This window comes from Urocampus carinirostris, chromosome 5, assembly GCF_059441175.1.
Source record: "Urocampus carinirostris isolate Australia breed hairy pipefish chromosome 5, RoL_Ucar_1.0, whole genome shotgun sequence".
In the NCBI taxonomy this organism is placed as follows: Eukaryota; Metazoa; Chordata; class Actinopteri; order Syngnathiformes; family Syngnathidae; genus Urocampus; species Urocampus carinirostris.
In genome coordinates this window covers 21,901,765-21,913,425 of record NC_142353.1, presented here as the reverse complement: position 1 = coordinate 21,913,425, position 11,661 = coordinate 21,901,765, and the positions used below count along the sequence as shown (strand labels likewise).

The window sequence follows — 11,661 nt, the reverse complement described above, 5'->3', positions numbered from 1 at the left end:
TCAGAAGCTAGCGATAGCTCGCGATAGCAATCACTCACTCTCCTGAACACGCCTCTGGTGCCCTTGACACCACGTTAGAGACCTATAGACCCCCCTCCCGCCTCCACCCCGCCCAGAGGCGTGTTCAGGAGAGTGATCAGACATGTAGTCTCTTGATAATCGCTTGCCGCGCACTGCTGAACGTTTTGTAATCGCTCACTGTGATTGCCTTACTGATCCAAAATGGCCGACGACAGTACAATGGATTTCGTTCTACAGCTTGCTTTGAGCGAGTTGGCTGATATGAGCGACAGTTCGCATATTGACACAGTTAAGGTTATCCTAAACGCAGTGGAAGGGTCATACCTGTCTTGCATTGTTCACAAACATTACCAGGCAATGTAAGACGATATATTACATCGCCAACAGCACTCGTCAGGGTGAGATCCTCCATCTTCTGCACTGTCGACGCCATGTTGGAAATCAAAGTAAGCGGTCTTTCTCCCGTGATTACTCGGGCACGCGAGCGCTCAATAATCACTGGCCGTTCAGAAGCTAGCGATAGCTCGCGATAGCAATCACTCACTCTCCTGAACACGCCTCAGGTGCTAAGAAGCACCAGAAAGCTAATAAACTACGGAGACTCAAAGTGACTCAAACGTACCATTTCACTTTTCATTTTTTACAGCAAGATAATGGACAAATATGTCAGCTTGCGTTAAGCCCAATTTATGCCAAATAAATACTAAGATCTCGACCTAAGAGTACATATAATTTTGAGTAATTTTTTAATTAAATTTGTTTTTTACCAGACGGAAGCGTTAAATAATACACACTGTACCTTTAAACAACACTGCGTTTTCCCACCGTTTCAATGAGTACACTTGTTTTATTTACCTTCTAAAAACAAATCCACCATTCCTGGATTACAAGAACGCCTACTCACAGTCCCCGCCCATCTGGCTGGCAGCACGGACCAAATAAAACCGCTTCTTGTTGTTCGTTCCGTGTAGTGACAGGAATTTCTGCTCTTTTCAAAGAAACGGCTCTTTCGGCGCAACTCGCTGAAACGGTTCCGAATCGGTTCTCCTTATTTTCAATTGTTTTATTTTTTTTAAATGATAAATTACCAATAATATGAAAGATTATTAACCAAATTAATGACTTTTGGTTTAATAAACACGCAACCTTTACCTAGTTTACACTTTTAAATTGTTGATACTAAGAAAATAACACAGATTCTTATTGATAAGTCACAAGCACCTTCAAAAGAAATAGAGAAAAAAAGAAAGAAAGATAGGGCGGGAGGTAGGGATTGAGAGGGCTACAAAAGACAAAGAAAGAGAAAAAAGAGTGTAGAGAAACGGAGGAGAGAAAAGATAGAAAGAGTTAAAACAAAAAAGAGACAAAGGAGGGTTGGATAGAGAATAAGAACAATAGTAAATAAAGAGAAAACGAAAGAGACAAAGAGAGAGGGGGAGGAGAAAGAGAGAGGAAAAAAGAGGAAGGAAATTAAAGGAGGTATAAAAAGAGAGAGAGAGAAAAGAGATGAGATAAAAAGAAGTAAGTAAGAGATGAAAAAAGATAGAGGGAAAGAGAAAAGAAAAAAGATAGAGAAGGCTGTAATGGTGGGGATCCGCCTCTCGTCTTTTATTCAAAGAGCCGTTTCATAGAGCCGCTTCGTTCGGGAGCGTCCCGATTCTAGTCACGTGACAAGGAGAAAAATGGGAGAAACGAGGCGAAAAAATGGGAGAAACAAGTTCGATGGATGGAAAAACGATACGAGGACTTATTTCAGTCCGACCATCTCACCACAACTGGTAATGTAATTCCAAAATAAAAACTAAAAAAATCTACGCCCTAAAAACAAACACATAACGCCGTTAGTTGAGCTAAGTATGTGTTTCAGGTGAAACTCTTAAACGCTTCTCTGTCGTAAATGATCAACCCATTAAAGTTGACAACGCCACCAAACGCAAAACTATTTACACTCACTCGCTATTTTTGTTCTATTTCTTCATTTTGCTTCGCCTTTTTTCCCCCACAGTCGGAAAAGTGCCGATGCGTCAAAAGCGGCAGTGAATCATTTTAGGGGGGAGCGTAGCACAAATAGCATCGATGGGTTATTTCTTTACTAAACGTGACCTGTCTCCATTTTTCTCCCTTTCTCTCAGTAGATTATTGAATATGAATAGAATAAATGAGGACTATTTGAATTAAAATAATGGCTGCGTGGAAGCAGGAGACTCCGTTCAAGTAAGTCATTTTGTTTGCGTGAGGATATTTTACTCGCCTGCATCTTTGTGAACTGTGCAATAATTGTTCCTTGTAGTATTTAAAAATCCGAATATTTTAAATAATCTTATTAATGAGAGGTAGGTGTTTTGCACGTCAGCTCTTAAATTCTGGGATTGATTGGTGTTCGTCCAGACCAGTAATTAGTTACAGTAATTAGTAACTTCGTTCTAGTCAAGTCAAGTTTAATTGTATAGACCTTAATCACAAAGAGTCTTTAAATGGCTGCACAGACCACAGATTATTGCAAACCACAGACTAATATTACACCACCCCCTGATCTAAAACCTACATGAGGGTAAGGAAATACTCCATAACCGCAACCTGAGGAAAATGAAGAAACCTTGAGAAGGGACCACACATGAGGTAACCTTCCAGGATAACCAGGCTGTAATGGATGTTGCAATAACAAATAATACACAGATATTGTAAACATACAATATAGGTTATTCATATGCTATAGCACAGGTGGCAAATTCACGGCCTGCGGGCCACATCCGGCCTGGCGTACAATTATATCCGGCCCGTGAAATCCTTTTATATACATCTACTATAATGGCCCGGGTCTATGAAACGCTGATAACTTCCAAACTATACTCGGATGCTAAAAACCACAATGGCCGAGAAATTTATGTTAACTGACATTGCCGGTAAACCCGTGTGTCTTTTGTGGAGCTTCTGTGGCCGGAATTAAGGAATTTAATGTAAAACGGCACTATAAGACAAAACTTCAGAGTAAGCTGAAAAGTTGAAAGGTTAAAGAAGAATATGAAGATGTTTTTCACCAAAGCAAATTCCCAAAGCGAAAAGCACAGATTTTATTCATATTTCTCTTTTTTCAGGACAGGAGATATTTTTATGGAGAGCAACGATTTAAATTCATTTATTTTTTAAGTTTGTTTATTCTAGAATAATATTCCTGACTTTTTAAAATTCACATTTCTATAATCATATATTTTTTTAAAAGGCAAGTATTAGTGTATTCAATAAATATTTATCCTGTTCGGCCCGCGACCAAAGGTGTGGTTTGAGTTCTGGCCCTCTGTATAATTGAGTTTGACACCCCTGTGCTATAGAATAGAAATGTGTTATAAGCTTAGATTTAAACATTTCCACTGAGGTTGCAGATCGAATCTCAGGGGGAAGAGCATTCCACTGCACCGGGGCCCGAATGGAGAATGCTCTCGAACCTGCGGATCGCTTGGCTCTTCAGATCACTAGTAGACCAGCATTTTCAAAGCAAAGGTTCTGGACCGGGACATATGATTTGAAAGATTTTTTTTTTTTAAATAATTGTTTTACCCCTTGAGATTACCGATACCAAAAGAACGTTATTTTAAAAGTATCTATCTCGTTACAAATGACCGTCTATACTCACAGTGAATCCCCACCCCCTAAAACTGCTTAAAGCCACAGTACCTAATATTTGACCACGAGATGGCAGTGTGTGCCAACTACGAGTGAGAGCCACTGACAGTGCACAGCAGATAGGGACTGAGTGTGGACTCCACTTTGTAAAATAACTATCGACCTATGATTTTTATTTTATTTTAATAAAATTAACATTGGAATGATAGTTCATGTGTTTTTGCTAAGTATTCAAATCAACATTGCTGTTTTTGTACTGAAAGGGTTTTTGTATCACTAGGAGGCACTAAATATAACACACTGTCCCTCTAAAATAGCCACATAATAAAAGAAATCGAAGAAAATGTGTACACCAACTTGTGGAAGCGGTGAACCCTTTATTTTTCTTGGCTTGTGCAATCTTGAGAGCTTGCAAACTAACGCAGCTGAGACACTCCATATCCATTTTGTATCTTCTCTTCAAAATACTTGAAGATTACGTTCTCCATTTCTGGGTAATGTCCAAGACGTTTTCTTTATGTCTTCAGGCATGGTGATTTGCAAAATTAATTTACTAATGTGAAGACGCAAATTCAGCACTCTTTCACTGTAAATTCTGTACTCACGTTTGGTTTTGTTTTTGCTTATAAGCCATGCCATGCCCTGACCTCACACGCTACCATTTGCCACCGGTGACACACACACAAAAAATGTGCATTTAAACTGAAAATCTAGTTTTAGTATTTTATTTTATAGCTGTAAATATGTGGTTTTGATGTAAGTTATCACAGAGCAGGATACAATTTAATTCATGACTTGCCTTTAAAAAGTAGTGGTTGTAACGACAGTTGAGTTACAACATTTTGTTAATAACGTGTTGCTGCACTCCTTACTGAGAAAATGCATTGCATTCCAGGAATGCTTTCCTTTTTAACGCGTTACTCGCATTCCTGGTCCTGACTCCGGACCATGTTGTTTGTGCGAGGTTTCCTCCAGTGCTTGATAAGCTTGGCGGGCCGCCCAACTATCGATGAATAGGAATAGTTCCCCGACTTTTTAATTTACACCCCAAAGAGTGTTAAATAGGTTAAAGTACATGCTGATGACAATGGCCCACTTTTTGCTGCCCAAATTTTGTCTAGGGAGCGTCATGGAGTTTTTGGCAACTTTACAGGCTTTAGGCTTTGTGCTGTCATGCACTTTCTGGGCGAATTTCTCCATATTACCTATGTTTTCTTTTATTGGTGTTCACTATGTTTTGTGTATTCTTACCCAATGCTAAATCTATTGCACCCTGGTTATCCTGGAAGGGGATTTACCACATATGATGCCCCTTCTCATGGGTTCTTATTTTTTTTCATTTTGAGGTTTTTGAGTTTATAAACATTTCATAAAATAATATGCTCTATAAAGTTAAATAAACTTAAGTTTAACTTACTTTTGGAAGATGAACTTCAAGGGTTAGGCGACTTCCTCCTCCGTGGTAGAAAGTGCCTGGAAAAAAAGCAATCCAACCATTTTCTCAACCGCATCAAGCTTTCTTATTCCACTTTTGTTTCAAAAGAGACAGCTCGTCTCTTCTTTACAATTTACACCAGCCATATTGAATGGATGCACGAGATAATAAACAATAAAGATATCAACTTTCTTAGCGCGCTGGAGATACAGTACAGTATGTTTACACATGAACTTGGAAGATTAAGCGGATTTCTTCTTCGGGGTGGATGCTGGGTGACCTCTCACAGCGCCACACGCCGGTAGCGGCGGGAAGAAGCACTACAGCAATGTCCTGTACTCGGAAAAAGATGCACACAATACAAAATCTAACTTAGAGCAATGTCAGGATATTTTTTGATATACAGAAAAAAATCTACCGTTTTTTTGTAACTCAAATTGTTGTAATTAGGGGAGCATCTGTAATTGTAACCTGTGCAGTCTCTTGAGACATTTTGTGATTAAGTGCTATACAAAAAAATGTGACTTGACTTAAATACATCCATTGATTTATATTTTTCCCACTGTCCATTTGATACAATGTTACAATGACAATTGACATAACAGAAGAGGGAAAAGGGCACAGAGGAAAAAGCTGGAGCTCATCTTGGTCCCGTCTCCTTGCCGGTCCAAACACTTTCGACGTAGATCAAATTATGTAACCAGGTTTTTATAACAAGGTATATGTAATATGAATCACATTTCACCATCGCGCAAGAGAAAAGGAAATAATCATGGCGTCGATTTTCTTCATCTACTTTTTTTGTGTAGTTGAAGAATCTCTTTCTTCATATCTTCAGAGGCCTCCAGGTTTTTTTCAAGTTTGTCCTCCAACTTCTCAGTCTTCCAACTTGAATTCGTTTTGAATGAGGTGTTGCAGCTCCTCTATCTCGTCAGATCTGTCTCTTTTTTTCACAGTCCCTCCCATCCCTGAGCACCAGGCTCCGTAAGATTCCAGGTCGAAACAGCATGTTGGTACTCCTACTTGCTTCCACATTCATAAAGCATTTCTATTAGGCTCATTGAAGATACTGAAAAAAATGTGTCACTGAGTTCGTTGTCACGATTGCATGTGTTTTCCAGCTAAATCAGTTTATTATTTAATGATGACTTCATTACTTTCATAATAACAGTATTCCTTTAGCGGTTATAAATGCACCTCATGCTTATCCACGTAATTGAATGAAGTATTCACTTCTTGTGTTTATTTGATGATTTAATGTATCATTCATTCAATTCTTTCCCAGCAATTTTAATCCCCTAAATCACACTCAAATTCATGACTCGGGTCAAGAGATCAAAATGTTTTTTTCTGTGTGTGGTCAACCAAATCAAACAAATTGCAATTTGTATTGGTTTTTTTTAATATAAACTTCAAATTAAGGAGCAGCACGACTGCTGAGTGATTAGCACATCTGCGGCAGTTTTGAGGTCGTGAGATCAAATCTTCCTGTGTGGAGTTTGCATGTTCTCCCAGTGCTTTCCTGGGTTTTTTCCGGGCACCCCTTTTCCTCCCACATTCCAAAAACATGCATGTCAGGTGAATTGGCTGGTCCAAATTGTCTCGAGGTGTGAATGAGCGAGCAAATTGTCTGTCCTTGTGTGCCCTGCGACTGGCTGGCAACCAGTTCAGGGTGTCCCCTGCCCACTGCCCGAAGATAGCTAGGATAGGCTCCAGCACCCCCCAATGTTGCTGTGCAAGTTTCCTTTTCTTTAAGAGAAGCGGCTCTTTTTGGTCAGCTCACTAAAAAGAAATGGCTCTTTTGGCTCCCAAACGGCTCTTAAGGCTATTATTGTTGCTTTCATTAATTTTTAATCATTAAGTAACATTTCACCCAAAATTACTTTAAAAGGGGGGGAAAGCAAAAACGAGGACAAAAAAAACAAGGAAAACCGGGGGAGTTAATGAAAAAAAAAAAAAACAGAAAAAAGACCAAAAAAAGCAAGAAAAAGAAGTAAAAAAAAAAAAAACTCGGAAAAAAAGATAAAAGGAAGTAGAAAAATGAAGAGAGGAAAAAAAAGAAAAAAGGCAATTAAAAAAAGCTAGGAAAAGGGAAACAAAAGAATGAAAATATTAAAGAAAAAGGGTAAAAAAAAAAAGCATGAAAAAAGACTGTTTGATTGCTTTTGTGTTACATTCAAATATTTTGCTAATATATCAAGTCAATCTTTTTGCCAACATTGTACTTCCACTAAAAAGTGTGATTAAATATAGCTCTGTATTCCGCAACCTACTGAACAAATCCACAAAATGTTAGCATTATGGAACAAAAACGATTTTTTTTAATAACGGAAATCTCATGTAATACTTGTTGTGAAGTTGTGTGGGCCGTGCAAGCTTTCTAATATTACATTAGCCAATTCATTAAAATTTGCAAAACTAACTCGTGTTGCCGAAAGCCAGCAGAATGTAACTTGATTGTATGTCAGGTTTCGAACATGTTTGATAATGATTTGGTTGCTCGCCGTTGTTCCACAGACTTTGTGTGATTACTCAGACCCGTGGAAGCTTACAGGCAACGTTGCTTGCAGCCCTACAAGTATTTCCCAAAATACAATCGTTGCCTAAAACCCTAAAGACTGTTTTTTTCTTTGTGGCCATCCTACAGATGATTTAATCATCCGGTGAGCAAGAGGAGGCGCAGTGATGAAGCTGAACGAACGCAGCGTGGCCCACTACGCCACTTGCGACTCGCCGCCTGATAAGACGGGCTTCCTGTGCAAGAAAGGCGAGCGCAACACGGCGTATCACCGTCGCTGGTTCGTTCTCAAGGGCAACATGCTCTTCTACTTTGAGGAGCGCGACAGCCGCGAGCCCATCGGCGTCATCGTCTTGGAGGGTTGCACAGTGGAGCTCTGCGAGTCGGCCGAGGAGTTTGCCTTCGCCGTCAAGTTCGACTGCGCCCGAGCCCGCGTGTACAAGATGGCGGCGGACAGCCAGGCGGCCATGGAATCGTGGGTCAAAGCTTTATCGCGTGCGAGCTTCGACTACATGAGGCTGGTGGTCAAGGAGCTGGAGAGGCAGCTGGAGGAGATCCGGGAGGCAGCTGGCGGAGGCCCTCAATGCAAAAACAGGTCGTTCAAGCGAGCGCCCAAATCCAGATCAACATCCTCATCGACGTCCTCGTCGACCTCTTCATCAACATCTTCATCCAACTCCGGACAAAGAAACCACCAGGACGAAGCCCTGTCTACGGTTCCCAAGGAAAACGGCGTCACCTGGAGCAGACCGCACCCCAGCTTGGCTAACGGCTCTTCTGGTGGTGCAACCCCTTGCGTGGCATGGGAAAGAGGAGCAAATGGGGGTAAGGCTCCCCCAGTGCCCCCCAGAAGAAGAGGAGCCTCTCTTGAGAGCCCTTTCTCTCCCGGCACCAGATGCTTCTCCAAGCTCCATGACTGGTACGGAAACGAAGTGGAAGAACTGAGAGCTCAGTGGCTGCAGGATCAGGAACCGCAAGGACAGATTTAACCCTTTGAGACAAAGTGCTGTAAAATTACAATGTGGCATAGAAGGCAGGGGCAAATGGGGCCAAGGCTGCCCCAGTGCCTCCCTGAAAAAGAAGAACCCCTTCTCCCCCGGCACCGGATGCCTCTCCAAGCTCCAGGATTGGTACGAGCATGAAGTGGAGGAACTGAGAGCTCAGTGGCTGCAGGATCAGTGATTCACAAGTACAGATTTAATCCTGTTAGACAGAGTGTTAAAAAGTTATGACATTTTTCAAAAGGTGGTACAATTTTTTTTCTTTCATCTTTGTCTTTCTTCACAATAACCTCAATAGTCATTGGGGGCTATTGTTAGGATCCACCATTATTCCTGATGGAAAATGTATGCGTATATACATACCCATTTTACTTTTTTGTGTTTTTTAATTGATTGTGTGTCCTGTCTGGTACAGGAAAACACAATCAGCCTTGAAGTGCAATCTGTAATAACACAGAAAGTCATTTTTCTTAAGTTTTGCTAAATGGCAATCGTCAATTGATGATTGAAAAGGGTTCCTGAAGTTTTCGGTCTGGTTGACACTACTTTTTGCTAAGTGCCTACAGAACTATATAAGAATTTTTTTATGTTTCAACAACTTGGAAGTCAAGTAAGTCATGAATGTGTTGTTGTAGGAACATAAGTGGCACCAAGGAAGTAAACAACTATATTAACTCTTGCATTCCATTTAGTCAAGTGTTGAATCACTCTTTCAGTTTCGTAGGCTTTACATGCTTTTGCATGAATATGATAAAATCTTTAAGAAAATATGGAAGAACAGAAAAATGTTGCCAGCTTTTTTATTGATAGTCTTGAGCACATAATTAACATAAAGATGGGTAATGCTTAGCACAAGAGTGGCACCAAATAAACAAAGGACGAAAAGAGTACTAACCGTTTATATATAACAAACATAATGGCTTGGCGTTGCTGGGCATTCTATTTGACCGAGGTTGTAGGGGCCGTGGTTTGTTGAAAAGGTGCCATGGAGCCACTAGGGAGTGCCAAAGAGCAGTATGACCGCATGCAGCTCCAGAGCCACTTGTATACAAGAGTAGATGTTTATCGATTTTGTTGGTATTTATTTGGGGTGCCTTGCCTAGGAATTTAGCTAAAGACACTCCCAAAGGCCTAAAACACTACAGTGGTACCTCTACTTACAAATTTAATTTGTTCTGGGAGTAGCTTCGCAACCTGAAAACTTCGTAAAGATAGACACATTTTTAATAAAAAATGCAGTAATCCATTTTGAACCCCACCAAAGTACAGTATAACATGTTTTTTATTTTTATTTTTTATTAAAACATAAAATAGTATCAGAATATGAAACAAATACATGTTGAATAAGAATACTGCACAATAAACATCAAATGAGAGGCATGTCAAAAAAAAAAAAGGGGGACTAATAAAATATTCATTTTCTTTTTTTCCTTGCAGTTTTTGAAAAACTGATCCAATGATGGCTGCTTTTGCCTCCTTTTGACAGTCAGAAATGTGCGAGACAGATGTAGCAATAGCCGGAATTGTCAACATTTTTCCAGGTGATTACTCTTCACGAATTCCAAGATTTTGTGGAATTTTGCTAAAATGTCTTTAATTTTGGCTGATTGCATAATGACAGCGTCTTCCTTCCCGCTATCTTGCTGGAATTCCTCTAGAAACTGACGGTGACACATAGAGCATGCTCGGAGCACGCTAGTTTTTGGTTGCGTTCGGGAAACTCTGGGAGTAGCGCATAAAGTACTGCATTTATGACTTTGTATCCTGAAACGCCTTTATAATTATCGGCAATCTTTTCCCATTTAGGTACTTGGTAACCTGAGACTTTCGTATTTAGTGACATTCGTAAGAAGGCGAACCACTGTACTGTGTACATTTTCACGAAAATCGGTGCAGCTGCTTTGTAGCCTATAAGCCACATAAGAACACACATGGAAGCAAATCCGGATTTATATAGTAGTCTACAAAAAATGATCAACCTTTTTTGTTTGCAGGGCTGGATTCAAAAGTCGTATGTGGCCCACCGGCTGTAGTTTGCCCACCCCTGGTCTACATTGTTGATTTTCCTTACTTATCAAGGCTATTTTTGTTCCACATACTTAACATTTTGACGCAGTGGCTTTTTCCACACTTCTAATGCAAAGTCAGTCAGGATAAATGCTAACTCGGTCATAAACGTCTGGAATAGTTCTATTTCATTCCACAATTATTTTGTTCCTGTGTTTTTTTACCAGAAATTCCTTACCTCCAGTTTTCTCTTCCATTTTGGTCCAAGGTTCGAGGTTTTTAATGCTCATTCCACCATATATCGTTGCAAATTTACATTGTTTTTTATGTATTTTATGTCAGTCAGATTTGAACACTTGCTTCCATGTTGTTTTGCTTTTCCTGGTGACGTTTCGACATTGGCTTTGTGGTTCCAGTCCGCACCATTGTGTTGCACAGCATGAATGTTACACATGCGGTACGTAAGAAAGATGTCTTTGCATCAGTGGTGGGCTGCCCTGGCCTGCAAGGCCTTCTCTGTTGTCCTATAAAATATATGGATACTGTGATGTCAATTATATTTTGTCCATCAATACTTATTAAACAATTCCAAATTGTCAGCTTCCTTTCATTGCTTCTTCCTGGCTGTGTTACTTTCAGATGTCTCATCTCATTAGCTGCACCGCTTATCCTCAGTAAGGTCGCGGGGGTGCTTGAGCCCATCCCAGCAATCATCGGGCAGTGTGCAGGGGACACCCTGAACTGGTTGCCAGCCAATCGCAGGGCACACAGAGGCAGACAACTCCCTCGCTCATTCACACCTAGGGACAATTTGGACTGGCCAATCCACCTGAAATGCATGTCTTTGGAATGTGGGAGGAAACCGGAGTGCCCGGAGAAAACCCACGCAAGCAGGGGGAGAACATGCAAACTCCGCACAGGAAGTCTGTTCGCTGGATTTGAACCCACACAGGAGGTTCCCAAGACCTTAGAACTGTGCCGCACACGCGCTAACCACTGCGCCGCTGTGCTGCCCTGCTTCCAGATGTGTGCTTTCATACTCAAGTATTTAACCAATT

General features: G+C 40.6%; 2 protein-coding genes across 3 annotated transcripts in view; both read left to right on the top strand.

Annotated features, from left to right (window-relative positions):
• Positions 1-212: 212 nt before the first annotated feature.
• The window catches only part of nmrk1 (nicotinamide riboside kinase 1), a 191,301-nt gene continuing 179,852 nt past the window's right edge, over positions 213-11,661 (top strand). The window contains exon 1 of one of the 2 annotated variants that reach the window (XM_088335089.1): positions 213-467. The gene's annotated coding sequence lies outside the window, so the exon portion shown is untranslated. The other variant, XM_088335086.1, reaches the window with a different exon arrangement.
• Positions 1,674-11,202, top strand: pheta1 (PH domain containing endocytic trafficking adaptor 1). The gene is made up of 2 exons (XM_088336162.1): positions 1,674-1,799; positions 7,725-11,202. Exon 2 carries the CDS (start codon positions 7,763-7,765, stop codon positions 8,582-8,584), a length of 822 nt encoding a protein of 273 aa, XP_088192288.1. The 5' UTR covers positions 1,674-1,799; positions 7,725-7,762; the 3' UTR covers positions 8,585-11,202.